At 36.8% G+C, this 19,702-nt stretch overlaps 1 protein-coding gene across 8 annotated transcripts in view; it reads left to right on the forward strand.

The window, feature by feature from the left end:
* CRACR2A (calcium release activated channel regulator 2A) overlaps positions 1 to 19,702 on the forward strand; it is a 221,257-nt gene that overhangs the window by 156,391 nt on the left and 45,164 nt on the right. For all 8 annotated transcript variants that reach the window (XR_003568605.1, XR_003568604.1, XM_027856428.1 and 5 more), the window contains one exon: positions 5,174 to 5,268. Coding sequence is in view for 6 of the 8 variants with exons in the window: in XM_027856428.1 (XP_027712229.1) it covers positions 5,174 to 5,268 (95 nt within the window). In the remaining 2 variants the exon portion in view is untranslated. The remainder of the gene's footprint in view (positions 1 to 5,173; positions 5,269 to 19,702) is intronic.

Genomic DNA, 19,702 nt, shown 5'->3' on the forward strand with positions numbered 1-19,702 from the left:
AGGTGACACAGTAGATAAAATGCTAGGCCTGGCATTCTATCAGGACTACTCATCCTCATGAGTTCAATCTGGCTTCAGATACTTACCAGCTGTGTGATCCTAGGCAAGTCATGTAACCTTATTTGTCTCAGTTTCCTCATCTGTAAAATGAGCAAACCACTCCAGTATCTTTGCCAAGAAAACCCCAAATGGGGTCAACAAAGAGTTGGACATGATTGAAACAACTGAACATCAGCAACAAATTAAAGAAAAAAGGGTACTCGACTGGACAGGCCTCTTAAGCTGAATTGAGGATTCTGAGTGACTGGAGGAGGGAGAGCATTCAAGTCATGAAAGGAATGTTGGAGGATGGTGAAGCCTGTGGAAAAGCACAGAGGAAAGAGATGGCTTGTCAGATATGGGGAAGAACATTGATTAAGCACAATGCTATGTGCTTTTTACAAATATGATCTCATTTAATCATCCTAACAGCTCTGCAAGGTAGGTGCTATTAGTATCCTCAAAACAGGTTAAGTGACTTGCCCAGGGTCACATCAGCTAGTAAGTATCTGGGGTCAGATTTGAACTCAAGTGTTCCTGACTTCAAACCCAGCACTCTATCCACTGCATCACTAGCTTCCTCTGCTTACTACAGTAAGTAGCACAGTATGGGTGGAAAACTGAGTGCACAAAGGGGGAGGAATATGCAAAAATTCTAGAGGGCTAGGCTAGATCCAGATTGCAAAGATATTTATATATCTAACAGAAGAGCTTATAATTCCATCCTAGAAACATTAGGGAGCCACTGAAGCTTCTTGAGAAGGGAAGAGTTATGGCATGTGCTTGAGGAATATCAGCTGGACAGCCATGTGGAAGATGGGTTGGCGGGTATGGGGGTGGGGCAAGGAGGCAATTTAAAAGGCAACTGCCGGTGAGAAATAAACAGAACCTGAAAAGGGGGAAGGAATGTATGGTCTGAAATGGAGCTAAGGATATAGATGCAACACGTGTTAGGAACTGATTGGGTATGGGAAATGTCAGAGAGGAAAATATGAACCTGGGTGAATGGCAGGATAATAGCACCCTCAATTAAACTAAGGAAGTTAAAAAGAGGGGAGGATTTGAGTAGAAAGATAATGAGTTTTGCCTTGAAAATATTGAGTTGGAGATGTCTATGGGTCCTTCAGTTGGAAATGACCAGTAAGTAGTTGATGATCCAAGTCTGGGCTATATACATAGATCTGGGAGTCAGGAGAGCTTCCCTAATTCATTTTTAGTTCTGAGGTTGAGCCCTACTGTCTACCTTGCAGTAGCCCCCCAGCTGAACACAATTCCACTTTCCTATATCTCCACTTCCTGCATATGGTGAAGTAGAGGACAGAATTGAGTTCTGTCCCTTTTTTGCCACAAAATGGTGGAATGAGGGCAAGAGCAGGTGTGCTGGTAGATACTGCCACAGTAGTGTGAAAATTGTTGAGGGGGTTGTAGAGCACAAATCCATGGCTCTTTATGATCCTTCTCTAGGTGTTCAATGAGCATCTCTTTGATAATAAGTTATAAATTTTACCATAAATCAAGGTCAAGTAAAAAAAAACCTGTAGATTTAGACTATATTCTTTTCCTGCCCCTTTCCAGTTCTGTTGACATCTTCCAATTCTTCATGATTTTTCAAAGGTCATTGACAGTAGCTCAACTGTTAAATCCATCAATTCTTTCAGTATCCTTTAAGGTAGTTTTGTCTGGATCTGATGACCTGAACTCATTGAGGGCTGAAAAGTATTCTCTTACTATCTCCTTATTTATCTTGAATTTCAATTAGCCATTTTTGTTCTGATCTTTCCATTCCAAAATTTTATTTCCAAAGAGAAAATAGAAGTAAAATTATAGTTAATTATTGCTTCTTTCAAAAGTCCATTATCATTTTCCCCTACACCTGAGTAGGAGTTCTTTTCCTTCTTTGATTATTCCTTTAAAAAAATGTAACTTTAAAAAAAATCCTCTTTTAAAAAGGTTTCTTTACAAATTCATTCTGGGCTTTAGAGTTCCTGACATAAAAAACCCTCTTTTAAAAAGGTTTCCTTACCAATTCATTCTGGGCTTTAGAGTTCTTGAAATTGTTCTTATAGGACTATATCAAGTTTTTTCATTCATTCTTCCTGACTTGCCCTACTGCCTCTCCGATAGATATCTTTTTAAAAATTCAAGTTATGAATAGTTTCTCATTTTTCTTAAGAATTTCCTTCTTCAGCATTTCCCATCTTTCCTGAGTTGATTTCCTCTAATTTTGTTGATAGCATCCTGCCCACCTTTTTGCTGAATCCTTTCAAATTTGTTCTACAAAAATCTAGTGTGCATGTCAAGCTACTCTTGTTTTTCTTTTCCTTCTCTATTCCAAATTTTAAGATGGAGTGATCACTTCCCCCTCAAGTATCCATCATTATCCCAGCATCCAATTCCTAGAGAAGATCAGAAGTTCTAGATAGTTTTCTTGCATTATTTCTCGCATTCAAATGTTCAGGTTTTTTGACTTCTATTTTTCTGGGAGATCTATGATTTTTAAATATTTCTGTGTATCCTGTCTTCAAGATCAATATGTTTTGCATATAGAGAAAAACTACATTTTTTTAACGTTTTTGCTTTTACTTCTCCTATTCCAGATTACCCTTATCTTCTGTATACTTGTTTTCCCAATTGTTATGTCTTTTGTATCTTTGAAGAAATTTGCCACAATGGATTCAAGATTTTCCATTTTGTCAGTTATTTCTGCTATGCAGACTATAAATTTTACTTTCGTGATTCTTATTCTCTCATGAATCATTTGAGAATATTCTGCTGGGGATCCATGTCCTCTTAGAAATGTACAGGATTCATTGTCCTTTGCCTTGAAATATTTATTTAAAGGTGTTTTTAACTCATTTGGATGATCTGGAGGTCATCTTCCCTTCTGCTATTTGTATCTTCCCTGTTCATTTATCTTGTCATGCTTAAAGTTTTTAACTGAGTTGTTTTCCTCCTAAGAGCTTGGGTAAGTTCAGTCATTTTTTTCCTTTTATTCTCCTATTGCTTACTTTCTGACTCCTTCCCCTTTGAGGCAGATTCCTAAGGGTTGGACCTCAAAGCTGTCTCAGCTTCTTCCTATATTGAGGAATATACTTTTCATTGGACTCAGTCCCTTTTCCCAGTGATTTCTCAGGGTGGTGAGCATTGCCACCCATGCCAATCCCCTTTCCTTCAGCCCTGGAACAGCACCTCCAAGTGCATACACATTGGTATTCTCTTAGTCCCTCTTTAGTTCTGTGGCTGGGTCCTGCTGATGAACAGCTTGCTACAGCCCTAGGCACAGCACACCTCCATTTTCCTATTAGCTCTACCTCCTCCTCATAGTGGGGTGGGAGGCAGAATTGAGGTCTGCACCTTTCTGTCACAAAATGGTAATTTAATTTGTGTTGCCCTATCAGAATGTGGAGGAGGTGTAGGAGCATGCTGACTGAGCACACTGGGAGTTAGGAATTAGCCTTTTCAGCTGCTAATCTATCAAATCATTACTTCCTTGAGACTCTTATTAGTGTCTTAGCCTTTGGAGGCAGTTGCTATTATTTTACCACTTGGACATAATTCTTATTTTAGGGAATCTTCTCTTTCTCTTCTTTTCTTCCCCCATTTCCTAACCTTTTGATACAGATTATTCTCTTCTGTTATTTTTCTTCTTTTAAAATCTCTAGGCCTTTCTTTCATTAAAAAAAAAAAGGAACACTTCATTAGGCCTGACAGCATGAAGAGTGAAAAGGTATTCCTTGAGGACCTTTATATTCTCTTCTGGTAGGGAGACCATCCTACACTTCAAAAAACTTACTTGACTATGGTAAAACAATAAGACTCATGACATCAGTATAGGTTACTGTAAATTCTCCTTGATGTCCTTTCTTACTGGAATGAAGATGTTTAGTCTTCTGTTTCTCTTTTTGTCAGTGTCTATAACCAACTCTAATGGGAGCTATTTTGGCAGAAATGACTGTTAGTTCATCAATCAAGGTCTCCTAAGTCCCAAACCAGGAAAAGAATTCCTTTGAGTTAAGGATTATGTTGTCTCTTACTGTTTTAAAATGCCAACACTTTTTTTAAATAATAAGATTATTTATTTTTAGTTTTCAACATTCACTTCCATAAGATTTTGAGTTCTAAATTTTCTCCCCATCTTTTCCATCCCACCACCCCAAGATGGCATGTAAATTGATATAGGCTCCACATACACATTCATCTTAAACCTATTTTCACATTAGTCATATTGTAAAGAAGAATTAGGACCAATGGGAGAAACCACAAGAAAGAAGAAACAGAAATAGAGAGAAAGAGAGAGAGAGAGAGAGAGACAGCAAATAATATGCTTTGATCTGCATTCAGACTCCATAGTTCTTTTTCCAGATGTGGACAGCATTTTTCCTCATGAGGCTTTTGGAGTTGTCTTAGATCCTTGCGTTGCTAAGAAGAAATAGGTCTATCAAAGTTAGTCATCACACAATGTGACTGTTATTGTGTACAGTGGTTCTGCTCACTTCAGTCAGCATCAGTTCATATAAGTCTTTCCAGGTTTTTCTGAAGTCTGCCTGCTCATCATTTCTTATAGCACAAGAGTATTCCATTACATTCACATACCACAACATGTTCAGCCATTCCCTAGCTGATAGGCATTCCCTCAATTTCCAATTCTTTGCCACCACAAAAAGAGCTGCTATAAATATTTTTGTACATATGGGTCCTTTTCCCATTTGTATGATCTCTTTGGGATACAGACCTAGAAGTGGTATTGCTGGATCAAAAGGTACATACAGTTTTATACCCCTTTGTGCATAGTTCCAAATTGATCTCCAGAATGGTTGGATCAGTTCACAACTCCACCAACAATGCATTAGTGTTCCAATTTTCCCACATCTTCTCCAGCATAAAATGCCAATGCTTTTTAATTCAAATATTATAAATTAATTTATGGGATGAGGTGACAAGAATGAAGAACTAGCAAGAGAACAGGAGGTGTGGCATTGAAAAATATATTAAAAGGGAAAAGAAGAATAGAAATAGGGGCCATTAGGACAAGTATAGGGCACAGTAGGGCCAGGTCTGAAATGGAGGAAACACTTTCAGGAGTTTGGGGCAAACTCAAAGTCTCTGACCTCAAGATTTTTCTTTGTTTCTACAGAAAGATAATACAGCAACCACATCAAAAGCAAGCTGGAAGCAAAGATCTGGCTCTATCATAGGAAAATATGTGGATGGAAAAGGTATCCCTAGACGGTAAGCACCATGTATAAAAATGGAGGAATCCTGGTTCCAGTCACATAACTTCAATGATCCTCAACGTTTTCATCTGGAAAATGATGGAATTGAACTAAATACGTAGTGGGGGTTTTTTTTCTTCCTTGAAGTCTTTATTTTTTTTACATACAGAAAATTAATTTATTTTTAGTTTTCAACATTCACTTCCATAAGCTTTTGAGTTTTAAATTTTCCCTACCTCCCTCCCCATCGTGGCATGTAATCTGACATAGGCTCTACATATACATTCCTATTAAACATATTTTCACATTAGTCCTGTTGTAAAGACCTAGTGTTGTATGGTGGAAAGAATGCTGTATTTTAGGTTAGAAGACCAGGGTTCATAACTTGACTTTGCAGTTTACTAGTTCTGTGAATTTGGGCAACCCATTTAAACTCTCTGAAGCTCACATACAAATGGAGGGAGCTAGACTAAATGACCCCTAAAAAATGCCTTCTTTCTATAAATCAATGATCCTGCTATTCTTCCAACCTTATAAATCTATATATGATACCCTTTAAAGCCTACTAGTATATAAGCTCTTTGAGGGCAAGTATTATGTCAGTTTTGTCTCTCTATTTATCCCCAGCATTTGGAACATATTTTGAACATGCAAGTTGCTTAAAATATTTGTTTAAATTGAATTGAATTAACTTTTCTGGGCCTTAGTTTTATCAGATGTAAAATAATAATAATAATAATGTCTGCCTCTCACAGATCACAAAGATGATAATGAGGATCAAGTAAGATAACACATATAAAGTGTTTTTGTAATTGTAAATGTAAGCCATGATTAAGATATAATACCTTAAAATATTAAATGTGTTACATTTTAAATGTAAGCTAAGATATCATTGTCATTATCATTATGATAGACTAGTCCCTTAGTGGTATTACACTATTTACCACCTGTAATTATTCCTTTCTTCTTATCTTCAATGCTGTTGCCCACTCAGACTTATGTGACTATGATATTCAGAGTGGAGAGGTGGTTAGCAGAGAAAACTGACCTCCTGTCCAACCCAATGAGTAAGTAGGTATCCATGATGCTGTTGCATAGAATTTCTGCTGCTACTTCTTCCTGTTGTAGAAGAGTTCCTTGACTTCTGAGCAAATGTCCAGCCATGCTTTTTGATATTCATACTCTTTCTTATACCTTGAAGAAGAAAACAGACAAAGAATGAGGCAACTAAACAGGGGAATATGATGCCATGTGATACAATAAACATTTATCAAGCACCTACTATGTGCTAGGCACTGTGCTAAGCTTGAGAGATACAAATAAAAAGAAAGATAGCACTTGCCCTCAAGGAACTTACAATCTAATGGGGAGAGAAAAGGCAGAGGGTACCCCAAACAGGGGTATGATGATAACGGTGGAGTCAAAACCAAATAGGGCAGTTGGTGGCAAATGAAGAAATTGCTGGAATTTTGAGTCCTCTATAAAAAGGGGCTATGGGAGGAGTTTTTTTCTCTGCCTTTCAGCCCTCCAATGAGAAGCAGAAGCAACTGAGTTATCAATGATGTGTGATTACCAAAGCTGAAGCAATCTCCATGACAATGTGCTTCCTAGGGATGAGTTTATCCTGGAAATGGGATTGTGAGAGAAGGACATAATGATGATACAAGTATCAAAACCAAGTAGGGAATGGGAAAAGACATGGGGAATGGGAAAAGACATGGGGAATGGAGAAAGAAAACAGAAATAGGGACAGGAAAGGAAAGAGGAGGTACAGAACATGGTAGAGAAGCTAGGGGAAGAAGGAGGAAAGAGATAGAAGAGAATAATAATAATAATAGTATTTTCTTGATCTGAAGATAGCCATCCCCTCAAGAAAATCTGTCTTGCATAAAACCTGACTGCAACCTATAATCAGTGTTATTTTTCAGTACTTTTTAAAAAAAAAATTTATAAAGATCTTGTCATTTGAAGTGCAGCTTCTGTTTGACGTAGCCTATGTTTAGACCAACATAGTAGCATACCTTCGTTTAATATTTTAGTTTATAATATTGATATTGTTCATCCTTTGCTCTCAAAGAAGACTAGTGACATGACAAGGGTGATGTCTTGACTTGCTCCTGAATTGGAAATAAGTGAGGCAGAGCTGTGCAAAATCATTAGTTTCACTCTTTCTCCCAGAGTCAGAACAACAGTTTATAATCATCATCAACATCATCATCATAACCAGGATTTATATAGTACTTTAAGGTATGCAAAATACTTTACAGTTATCTCATTTTATCCTCACAACAGCCTTGAGAGGTATGTGCTGTAATTATCTCCACTTTACAGATGAGGAAACTGAGGCAGATGGATTAAGTGATTTAACCTACCTCCCAGGGTTGTGATGATCATATGAGATAATTATTGTAAATTGTTTAGCACAGTGCGTGGCACATAATAGCTATTATTACTATTGTCCAGTATTGCACAGTTAGTAAGTGTCTAAGGCTGTATTTAAACTCAGGTCTTCCTGAGCCCAAGCCCAGTGCTTTATCCACGGCACAGTATAGTTGATAGACCTGAAAGAGTATCAGAGGACTGAAGTTCAAAGTTTGATTCTAATTACTTTCTTACCTATATATCCTTGAGAAAATCACTTAATCCCTCCGGCCCTCAATTTCCTGGTCAATAGAATGAAGGAGTGGGACCCTCTGATATCTGCGGAGTCTTCTAGCCCTCAACTCTGTGATCTTAACGTAATAACAATAACACAATAACCCTGTGCAATGTAAGCAGGCCAGATATCAGCTCCCTTTTACAGACAAGCCTTAAGTTACTTGCTCAGGATTGCAAGGCTTAGAACACAAAACCAAAGTCTAGCCCAATGGGATGGAAAATGATCCAGATTTGGAGTCAAAAGACCTCGATTTGAAACCTTTCTCTGTTATTTACTAGCTCTCTGGCCTTGGGTTAAATGCCTTCATTTCTCTGAGCCACAGTTTCTTCATCTGTAAAATGTAAGAATTGGATTCAAACTGTAAGGTCCCTTCCTGTTTTAAAGCTAAATGAACTCACATGAACCCTAACTTTTTACAAGAAAGTGAGAAGTAGGAGAAATAAATCAGATTAGAAATTGCACTTGAGTGAAGCTCCATCATCTGTCAAACAAAAGACTGTTCAATCATTACAGGGAGGGCAGAGGAAAGGAGGAGGTTCATTAAATAACCGAATGGAATCTCCACTTCTGAACTTCTTCTTGAAAGTGAGAGCAGGGCAAGGGCATGACAGATAATTCCAGTGAGTCATCTTTAATTAACTCAAAGGTAACCTATTTTGCTGCTACTGGCATGCAGTGTGACTGAACTTGATTCCCTGAAGGGTTGGCTCATTGCTTATCCACAAAGGAAGTCAACCAATAACATTTTTTTTTTGCCAAAGCTTTTTTCCCAGCCACATAGAAGAGCAAAGTGAAATACAGAGAGCCAGAAGGAAACAATCTAGCTTAAGTGCTCCAAATTATGAGGAATCATCCAGTGTGGAGTCAGCCTCATGGTATAGAATTCTAAAATCCTAGAATCCAGAACATTGGACTCCAGTTCCAGCTCTGCCACTAACTGGATGTGTGACATGGGACAAAACACTTTATCTGTCAGGGTCTCAGTTTTATCACTTGGAAAATGAGAGGGGTTTGTTATGCATCTCAGTAAACATTTCCAGAATGCCTAATTTGAGCAAGGTAGTGTGTGAGGCTCAACATTTCAGAAGCTATTGGTTGGAAGGTACATCAGAGTCTAACCTGTGCCTGAACAGGAATTTTCTCAGTAACAACCCCAACAAGTGACAAGCCAACCTTTACTTGGAGACCTCCAGTGAAAAGAAACTGGGTGTCTCCACTTTGGGCCAACTCTGCTAGTTAGGAAATTTTTCCTTTTGTCTAATTGAAATCTACCTCTTTGTGACTTCCACCCATTGTTTGTAGTTTTGCCCTCAAAGACTAAGTAAGAAAGTTTAATTCCTCTTCCTTGAGACAGCTTTTCAAACACTTTGAACTGTTCTTGGGTCCTCACTCCCTACCCCTTAATCTTCTGTTCTTCCATTTAGACATACTTAATTACTCAAAATTATTATTATTAAAAGTTTTAAATTAAATTTTTTTCTATGGCAGAGGTTCTTAACCTGGGGTCCACAGACCCAAATCCTTGGATAGATTTCAGGGAGTTCATGGACTTAGATGAGAAAAAAAATTACATTGCAATAATAATCATAATAGCATTTATATGGCACTTTAAGATTTAAAAAGCATTTTACAAATATTATCTCATTTGATCCTCTCATCAGCTCTGGGGGGAAGGTACTATTCTTATCCCCATTTTACATATGAGGAAACTAAAATAGACAGAGGTTAAGTGACTTGCCCAGGGTTAGCCAAATAAGTGTCTGAAGCTAAATTTGGCCTCAGGTCATCCTTACTCCAGGTCTGACACTCTATCTACTTTGTTAGCTAGGTGCCTCATTTTTAACATGTCTGACATCTTTATTTTCACTAACCTCTAATTGAAATTTAACATTCCATTCAATTAAAAATATAGACCACAAAACATTATTCTGAGAAAGAATCCATAAACTTCACCAGACTGCCAAAAAGATCTATCATACACCCACATCCACACCCATACCCACACACACCTGGACAAAATAAGAATACTTATTCTGTGGTCCTTTCTAGCCACCACATGCTATGAATATTAGTCTACAAAAGCACAACTATGTAAAGTAAGGATGATGCAGTAAGGACCTCATTCATCCAGCCCATAAATTATAACTTTGGATCAAACATCTTTGACTCTACTTTCTGCCAATGCTAATTGACTATGAAGAAAAAACTGACAGGTTCCCATTGAAAAGTATTCAGCCATTACATGTTCCTTTCATACATGTGTACATACCTGAACTTCAACATGGGGAAGTTTGCCAGGTCAAATACTGCCACTGTTACTGGTGATGGGTATTGTGAAGAAGAACACAACCTCTCCATGCCTCAAAAGGCAGTCTTCATGAATTGCTTTAATGAAAGAAAAAGATGAAGTCATCGCTTGGTAACCAACTTTCTGATGACAAGCCTCTCGAAACTTAGCAAGTCTGATCTCCAGAGGAAGAAGCACATAGGCCATCATCATATCCACACTCAGAGCCTTTGCAAAGTTTTTGGTAGGACCTAATAGAGCTTGTATTCTTTTGGCATAGCCTTTAAGAACCCAAGGTCAACACCACACTAACTTGAGACACCAGGAGATTACAGCAAGGTCCGATCAGTGTGAATAATGAATCCCATAAAGTGATTGCATGTATTCATATTCCCATTATTTGAAGTTATGATTATGTAAAATATGGCAATTGGCTCTCCCTCAATGGAAATACAGAATTCACATTAGAATAATACCACTCATGGATTCATTATTCTCACTAATCAGGACCTAATTGCTTAGTGGAAGTTGTTATTCAAGGAAAAAATAAATTGGTCCATACCTTTGATTTCATCCACACATGCAACTGCCAATAAGGAAAATACCTCTACCAATGTAGAGCAATTAAGAACCAGAGTTACACAGACTAGAGTCACACAGTCAGTAAGGAAGTCATCCTCTCTCTGAGGCTATGCTACATTGCCTTTTGAGATTTCCATTGGATACTTAAACATTTTTAGACACCAATGACCAGAAATGCATTTCCCAGTGAGGTGGTGCAGTTAGGGGACACTGTGGCTATAACCTTAGACATGGAATCATGAGGACCTGAGTTCAAGTCAGGCCTCAGATGCTTACCAGCTGTGTGACCCTGAGTGAGTCACTTGATATCTGTCTGCCTCATTTTCATTATCTGTAAAATGGAGATAATAATAGCACCTAACTCATAGTGTTATTGTGAGAATCAAATGAGATATTTCAAAAGTGCTTTGTACTATTAAAGTACTATATAAACATTGTTATCATTATTATTATTATTATTATTTCCTTCATACGTACTGCTCTTCCAATGAGAGGCTGTCTGAGTGAAAGATGAATAGCAGTTAATGTTAAGAAGCAAGAAAGAACAATTAGAAATTTATTAGTTAAAATGTTAACAGTTGAATTGTCAGAATTATTTTGAAAATGAGATGAATGAAAAGCCCAAGGGATAGAAGTTTCTGGGCAATAAATAATCAATTTATTAATTAGACTAGCTGATAATCAATAAATTGATGGTCAGTGGTTTCTCTCTATAACCAAAGACCCCTAATGGAGACAATGAATGCCTTAAATATTTTTTGACAGGGATGCCTCTGTCAGGAGAAATCAACCCTGATTGGTGAACATTAATGAGAGGGTGGGCATATTAATGAGGAGATAAGCTCAAAGTCTTCAGCTCCTCATGTTGAGAATGTGGCTTGATCATGAGACTCAGCCACCTCCAGCAATCTGGACAGAGGAATCCATCTCTACCCAGAAGATCATGACTGGTTTTCTCCTTCTTAAACTGAGTTACTTTAAATTCCAATTGAAGGTAGGAGGTGTGGGTGGTGGGGGTAAGAGACATAGCTCAATTCTTTGGAGTGGGAATTCACCTGGATTAGATCCTTTTTACACTTTAAACAGAAGTAAGGTCTTCTAGTTGAGTGGGGTCCTGCCCAAGAAGGAAGAGTATGTTTCCAGAGGATTTGGCCAATCTCATCTATCAGCAATGTCTTTCAGAGACTGACTGACTGGCCTACAGGGGCTGGTCCCTGAATGAGGAAATAGGAAAAGAAAAACATGGAACCCAATTTAATAAGTGGTTATTAATATAATAGAAAAATAATCACTTCTCTCATTCCATCTTTGATTCTTTTGAGAGACAGTTTCCTCAATGAAACACTAATTGATATGACAAATGCCTCATCAAAGGTTTTTAACTATGGGGCTTATGATGGGAAACAATGTGAAGGGAAGAGGGAGAAGAGACTGACTGATACATTGACATGAGTCATTGAGAACAGTCCTCTTTGGAAAGTAGACCTTACAGAAAAGAGGCACATAAGAAAGAAATAAAAAGCAAAAAAGTAAAATTGCCCATTTCATTGGTCCATCATATCTTAAGACTCAGACCTCTCATCTCATCTAGCTATCTGGTTTCTGAAAGAGTCTCCTGATGTAGGAGCATCAGGTCCTCTGGTCCACCAGGAACTCTGGTCCTCTAGTGATTTCTCCTCTTAGGCATTCTGGAATGAATGGGGCTTCAGAACAATTTCTAGTGGATTTCCTTCTCTGTCAAAATTGCTTATAAAAATGGATCTTTAATAGAATTTTAATTTTACTTTGTCAATAACCAACTCAGGTAGTGAGAGCTAGGTGAAACCATATGTCTCTACTTTTAGAAAATTCTGAACCCATTTTTTATATTTGGTATATATAATTATCTAATCTTATCTATTTATTTAAACCAAATTTTCACCAAAAACCAAATTTTCACTCTACTATTTATTTCACTATTTACTGTAGTTATTTTCTTTTAGCTGTTCATTCCCCTCTTAAGAGGATAAGATTCTTCTGAAAAACTAGTAACAGAATACTTTTTTATAAGAAGCTAACTTCTAATACAAGAATGAATTCATTTAAAAGTTGTCAAATCAACTGCAGTTGTAACAAAAGGTTCTGAGATGGGATGTATAAATACACTGAGTAATCAATTTCAAAACAGTGCACATCAAATAAGTTGTTTATAATAAAACATTTTCAATTATTAGCCATGTTCAAATGAATAACACTGAGTAAAACTGGGTTATCTCCATAAGACAACACAAGAGAGACCACAAGCCATTCTTTTAAGATAACTAATTGTGCTGAAAAGAATTTCATTAACACAGAACAGAAAACAATTATGATATCAACCTCACTAAATAACTGAGTTATTTCCTGGTTTCACAAATCTTTACATCATTGCCTAATTATCTCCATACCATTGTGAGACCTTAAAGCATCCTATCTTATACAGGAATATATAACTAGTAATAGGCAGATGACAAGACCAAATACTTTTCTGCTTGTTTCAGATATAGAAAAGACTAAAATTCTAGGCTAAATAGTTCAAATCTTATGCCTGAATCTTATTATAATAGCTCAGATGTTTTCCAGTATTAGCACATAAGATAATTATTCAATATTGTGTTCATAGTGATCACCTGACACAATTATCGAAATTTGCCATAAAAGAAGAATAGGGACATAACTAAACAGTAAGAGAAAATATTCCCCTATCTTGAGTCAGTTCCAAGCTAGAGTCCTTCAGCCAGGTTTAAATGGTGGGATACTTTCCATTCAAGAGAAAATAGTGGGAAAATTGGACACTAATTCATTGTTGGTGGAATTGTGAAGTGATCCAACCATTTTGGAGAGCAATCTGGAATTATGCCCGAAGAGTTATTATACTGTCTATACCCTTTGACTCAACAATACCAATACTTGGTCTGTTTCCAAAAATGATTAGAGAAAAAGGAAAAGAAACTATATGTTCTAAAATATTTATAAAAGCTCTCTTTGTGGTGGCAAAGAACAGGAAATTTCAGGGATGCCCATCAATTGGGGAATGGCTGATCAAGTTGTGACATACAATTGTAATGGAATACTACTGAGCTATAAGAAATGATGAGCTCAGTGATTTTAGAAAAACATGGAAAGATGTGCATGAAATAATGAAGAGAGAAATGAGCAGAACCAAGAGAACATTGTATGCAGTAATAGCAATATTGTTTTAAGAACAGCTTTGAGTGAATAAGTTATTTTGACTATTATAAATACTCAAATTAACTATAAAGGCCATATGAAGAAAAACACTATCTCTATCCAGAGAAAGAACTGATAAATAGAAGGATGTATAGAATAATTTTACATACATTCATACAAACGTACACATACACACACACCTATTTGTGTCTAATGGTAGCCATCTCTAGAGCAAAGTGGGGGGGAGGGAAAAAAAGAAATTTACATGATAATTTTGTTGTATATTTGAAAGGAATAGCAAGTTGTGTGTAGCAGATTTGCAGTTTCATGTCCAATCATCTTTTTACTGTACTATGTTATGGACATGCTTTTTTCTATAAATAAAAAATAAAATTTACAAAAGTTATAGTCCCATAAAGTCTTTTAAATTTTTTTTACATTTTTATTTAAAGTTTTGAGTTCCAAATTCTATCCTTCACTCCCTCCCTGCCCTCCCCGCTCCCTGAAACAGTAAGCAATCAGATATAGGTTACATGTGCAATTATGTAAAACATTTCCATATTAGTCATTTTGTACAAGAATATTTGAGTAAAAGAAAAACTGAAAGAAAGTGAAAAAAGACATGCTTCAGTCTGTATTCAGTCATTATCAGTTCTTTCTTTGGGGGCAGATAGTACACTTCATCATTAGTCCTTTGGGATTGTCTTGGATCGTTGCATTGCTGCAATAGCTAAGTCATTAACAATTCTTCATCGAACAATATTGCTGTTACTGTGTACAATGTTCTCCTGGTTCTGTTCAATTCACTATGCATCAATTCATGTAAATCTTTCAAAGATTTTTTCTGAAATCATCCTCCTTGTCATTTCTTACAGCACAATAATATTCCATTCTAATCATATGCAACACCTTGTTTAGATAGTCACAAGTTAATGAGCATCCCCTAAATTTCAAATTCTTTGCCACCACAAAAAGAGGTGCTATAAATATTTTTGTACAAATAGGTCCTTTTCCCCCTTTTATGGATGTCTTTCGGATATAGACCTGGCAGTGGTATTGCTGGATCAAAGGGTATGTACAATTTTATAGTCCTTTGGACATAGTTCCAAATTGTTCTCCAAAATGGTTGGATCAGTGCACAATAGTGCATTAGTGTTTCAGTTTTCCCACATCCCCTACAACATCCAACATTTTCCCTTTTTATCATATTAACCATTCTGATAAGTGTGAAGTGGTACCTCAGAGATGCTTTAATTTGAATTTCCCTGATCAATAGTGATTTAAAGCATTTTTTCATATGACTATAAACAGCTTTGATTTCTTTGTCTGAAAACTGCCTGTTTATATTCTTTGACCATTTATCAATTAGGGAATGACTTGTATTTTTTAAAAAATTGACTCAGTTCTCTATGTATTTGAGAAATGAGGCCTTTATCAGGGATACTTGTTGCAAATATTTTCCCCAGTTTTCTGCTTTCTTTATAATTTTAGTTGTATTGGTTTTATTTGTGCAAAACCTTTTTAATTTTATATAATCAAAATTATCTATTTTACATTTTGTAGTGCTCTCTATATCTTCTTTGGTCCTAAATTCTATCCTTATCCATAAATCTGACAGACAAACTATTCCATGCTCTCTTAATTTGCTTATGGTATCACCTTTTATGTGTAAATCATGTAACCATTTTGACCTTACTTTGGTATATGGTATGAGATGTTGGTCTATACCAAGTTTCTGCAATACTGTTTTCCAGTTTTCCCAGCAGTTTTTATCAAATGAATTTTTGTTGCAAAAGCTTGGATCTTTGGGTTTATCATATACTAGATTATTGTGGTCACTTACTATAATGTAATTTGTACCTAATCTATTCCACTGATCTACCACTCCATTTCTTAGCCAGTACCAGATTGTTTTGATAATTACTGCTTTATAATACAGTTTGAGATCTGGTACATCTAAACAACCTTCTTTCCAATTTTTTCGTTGATTCCCTTGATACCCTTGAGCTTTTGTTCTTCCAGGTGAATTTTGTTATTATTTTTTCTAGCTTTATAAAATAATTTTTGGTAGTTTGATTGGCGTGGCACTGAATAAATAGATTAATTTAGGTAGAATTGTCATTTTTATTATATTGGCTTGGCCTACATGAGCAATTAATATTTTTCCAGTTGTTTAGATTTGACTTTATTTGTGTGAAAAGTGTTTTACAGTTGTGTTCATATAGTTCCTGGGTTTGTCTTGGCAGGTAGACTCCCAAGTATTTTATGTTGTCTACAGTTATTTTAAATGGAACTTCTCTTTCTATCTCTTGCTGCTGGACTTTGTCGGTAATATGTAGAAATGCTGATGATTTATGTAGGTTTATTTTATATCCTTCAACTTTGCTAAAGTTGTTAATATTTTCAAGTAGTTTTTAAAGTTGATTCTCTAGGATTTTCTAAGTATAACATCATATCATCTGCAAAGTGATAGTTTAGTTTCATCATTACCTATTCTAATTCTTTTAATTTCTTTTTCTTCTCTTATTGCAATAGCTAACATTTCTAGTACAATATTAAATAATAGAGGTGATAATGGGCATCCTTGCTTCACCTTTGATTATACTGAGAAGGCTTCTAGCTTATCTTCATTACAGATGCTTGCTGATGGTTTTAGGTAAATATTACTTGTCATTTTATGTTAAGCTGTATTTATTCCCATGTTCTGTAGTGTTTTTAATAGGAATGAGCGCTGTATTTTATCAAAGGTTTTTTCTCTGTCTATTGAGATAATCATATGATTTCTGTTGGGTTCATTATTATTATGGTCAATTATACTAATAATTTTACTAATATTGAACCAGCCCTGCATTCCTGGTATAAATCCCACCTGGTCAGAGTGTATGATCCTTGTGATATATTGCTATAGTCTCTTTGCTAGTATTTAAAATTTTTGCATCAATATTCACTAGGGAAATTGGTCTATAATTTTCTTCCTCTGTTTTGGCTCTTCCTGGTTTGGGTATCAGCACTATATTTGTGTTGTAAAAGGAATTCGGTAGGACTCCTTCTTTACCTACTTTTCTAAATAGTATATGTAGTATTGAGATTAATTGTTCTTTAAATGTTTGACAGAATTTGCTTGTCCTGGGGATTTGGGGCTTTTATTTTGATCATGGCTTTCAGGTAGTCCAATAATTCTTATGTTATCTCTCCTGGGTCTATTTTCTATATCAATTGTTTTTCCAATGAGAAATTTCTCATTTTCTTTTTTTTTTTTACCTTTTGATTTTGTTTTATTGTACCTGATGTCTCATAGAGTCATTAGTCTCCACTTGTTCAATTCTAATTTTTAAGGAATTATTTTCTTCAGTGACCTTTTGTACTTCCCTTTCCATTTGACCAATTGTGTATTTTAGGGAATTATTTTCCTTGGTAAATTTTTGTATATCTTTTCCCATACAATTGACTCTTTTTCCATGATTCTCTTGCATTACTTTCAATTCTTTTCCCAATTTTTCTTCTGCTTCTCTAATTTGCTTTTTTAAATCCTTTTTAAGCTCTTCCAGGAATTCTTTTGGGGCCTGAGACCAAATCACATTTTTCTTTGAGGCGTCCCACATAGCCATTTTGACACTATTGTCCTCTTCTAAGTTTATGCTTTGATCCTCCCTATCACAATAGTAACTTTCTACAGTCAACATTTTTGGGTTTTTGCTCATTTTTTCTACCTCTGTGTGTGTGTGTGTGTGTGAGACTTGGTGTTTTAATATGAGAGTTGGGCTCTGGTCCTGCACTGTCCCATGCTTTTTGCACTAGGGCTCTGGGTCTTACTGCTGGCTTTCACTGGGCTTCAGGGCTTAGCTGCTTGCTTTCTCTGGGGGGGGGGTTAGTCTTCCCTTCTGGCTTGTACTAGGGGGGTGAGGGCTTGCCTGTTGGCCTCCCCTGGGTGTGGAGATTAGCTGCTGGCCTGCTCTAGGGGTGGGGCCTTGCTGGCTAGGTTGCTATGGTAACAGTCTTTCTGATGGCTGGCCCTGGAGGAGGGATCTTGTTGTTCCTTGGCCCTAGGGATGGGACCCTGCTGATGGGTTGCTATGGAAATAGGGCCTCTCTGCTAGCAGGCACTGGAGAAGTAATTTTTTTTTTTTGCTGATCAGCCCAAGGGGTGTGCACTGCTGCTGGGTTGCTATGGAAACAGGGTCTCTCTGCTAGTAGGCCCCAAGGTCTCACTGTTGGCCAGCCCCAGGGACTGCTTCAGTACTGGTCAGCAATGGGGTCAGGTCCTTGCTGGTGGCTTGTGTTAGGGGTGGGGTCACTAGGGTGGGGACTTGCTGCACTGCACAGGCTGCTCTCTTGCCTACAGGTCTGCTGTTTGCAGAAGGGTGAGGTCTCACTGGTGGATTGCCCCAGGCTTGGAACCTTGCATTAGGCCCCCTGCTGTGAGACTAGCTGCTGCAGCTCTTGGACCTCACTCCCCTCCCACTCTGGTGAGACAGATCTTTCCTGCCTTGCTGTAAGCTGCTTCCCTGCTCCTCGACCAATTCTGAGGCAGTTTTCTAGTTATTTGGAGGGGCATTTGGGAGGGCTTCAGAGAGTTCCTTCCTCACTCCCCTGTCTTGGCACCAGAAGTCCCCATAAGGTCTTAAATAGCAAGTTCCAATAATCATAGCTTTGGGTGGATTCAGTTATAAAGGATCACATTGATAATAAGCATTGATAATGATGATAATAAGCATTAACTATAAGTAATTAATGTAAATTAATACTGTAATTTCAGATTGAAAATAGTAAGAGATTCATCATAAAAAAATCACAACTTCTCTTGTCCTGGTTAGAGATATTTGCTATTAGAAAAAGCAGCAGCAACACGAATATAACACATCAATACTGCCTATGCCCGAGGCTCAAATAAGCAACCAAGTGTATGAAACCAGGTGGGCAGATGTCTTGTATGAGAATTGAATTAAGAGAATCCAACCTTAGCCTTCCCAAGGTCACCCTCTCAACTTTGTTCCAGGGTCAGATATCCACTGGCCATAGCTCTCAGATTTCATACTCATGGAGCTGCTGGTGTTTTTCTTGAACTCTCATTTAAGGTGGCCCAAGGACACAACAAACCTAAGAATGAATCTCAAAAAGAATGTTCAGGGACCCCAAGAAGTTTCATGTCAAACAGCAAAGTCTCACTAATCACAGTAGGGCTGGACAAAATTGTTGCCAATATTCTTAAGCTGTTGCAATAAATTAGCTAAGAAATAAAAATTATCAGCCCTTTTAAACACACACACACACACACACATACACACACAAAAGTTTTTCTTTTTTATTTAACATTCTTTTCTACTAGTGTTTCTCTTTCTCAAAAACAGCTTGAAATTTATCCTAATGTAAAAAAGGCAGTCAATTGAACCTAATGAAGTAATATATATGACAGCTGTAAGTTCACATACATAGTGAATATATGGTAACTGTAAACCTCCAGACTGACATCTATCTCTTATTCAGTCCTTAAAGTAAAACTAAATCTTTAAAATTAGAGTTTAAGACTAAGTTGGTTAAAAATGTTCTAAGTATCATAAATTCCAAATTACCATAAATAAAATTCCTAATTACCACTCCCTTCCTCCCCATCAAAAAGTGTTTGCAGTGGGGGAGGAGATTCAGTTTTCTAAGTGAAGCGATGCCACAAATATACCCAATTAAATTGGCTTTATCGTAATAACTCTTAATAACTTAACTAATAACCTTAAATTT

The sequence above is a fragment of the Vombatus ursinus genome, unplaced genomic scaffold (genome assembly GCF_900497805.2).
Source record: "Vombatus ursinus unplaced genomic scaffold, bare-nosed wombat genome assembly UNPS02011431.1, whole genome shotgun sequence".
NCBI lineage: Eukaryota > Metazoa > Chordata > Mammalia > Diprotodontia > Vombatidae > Vombatus > Vombatus ursinus.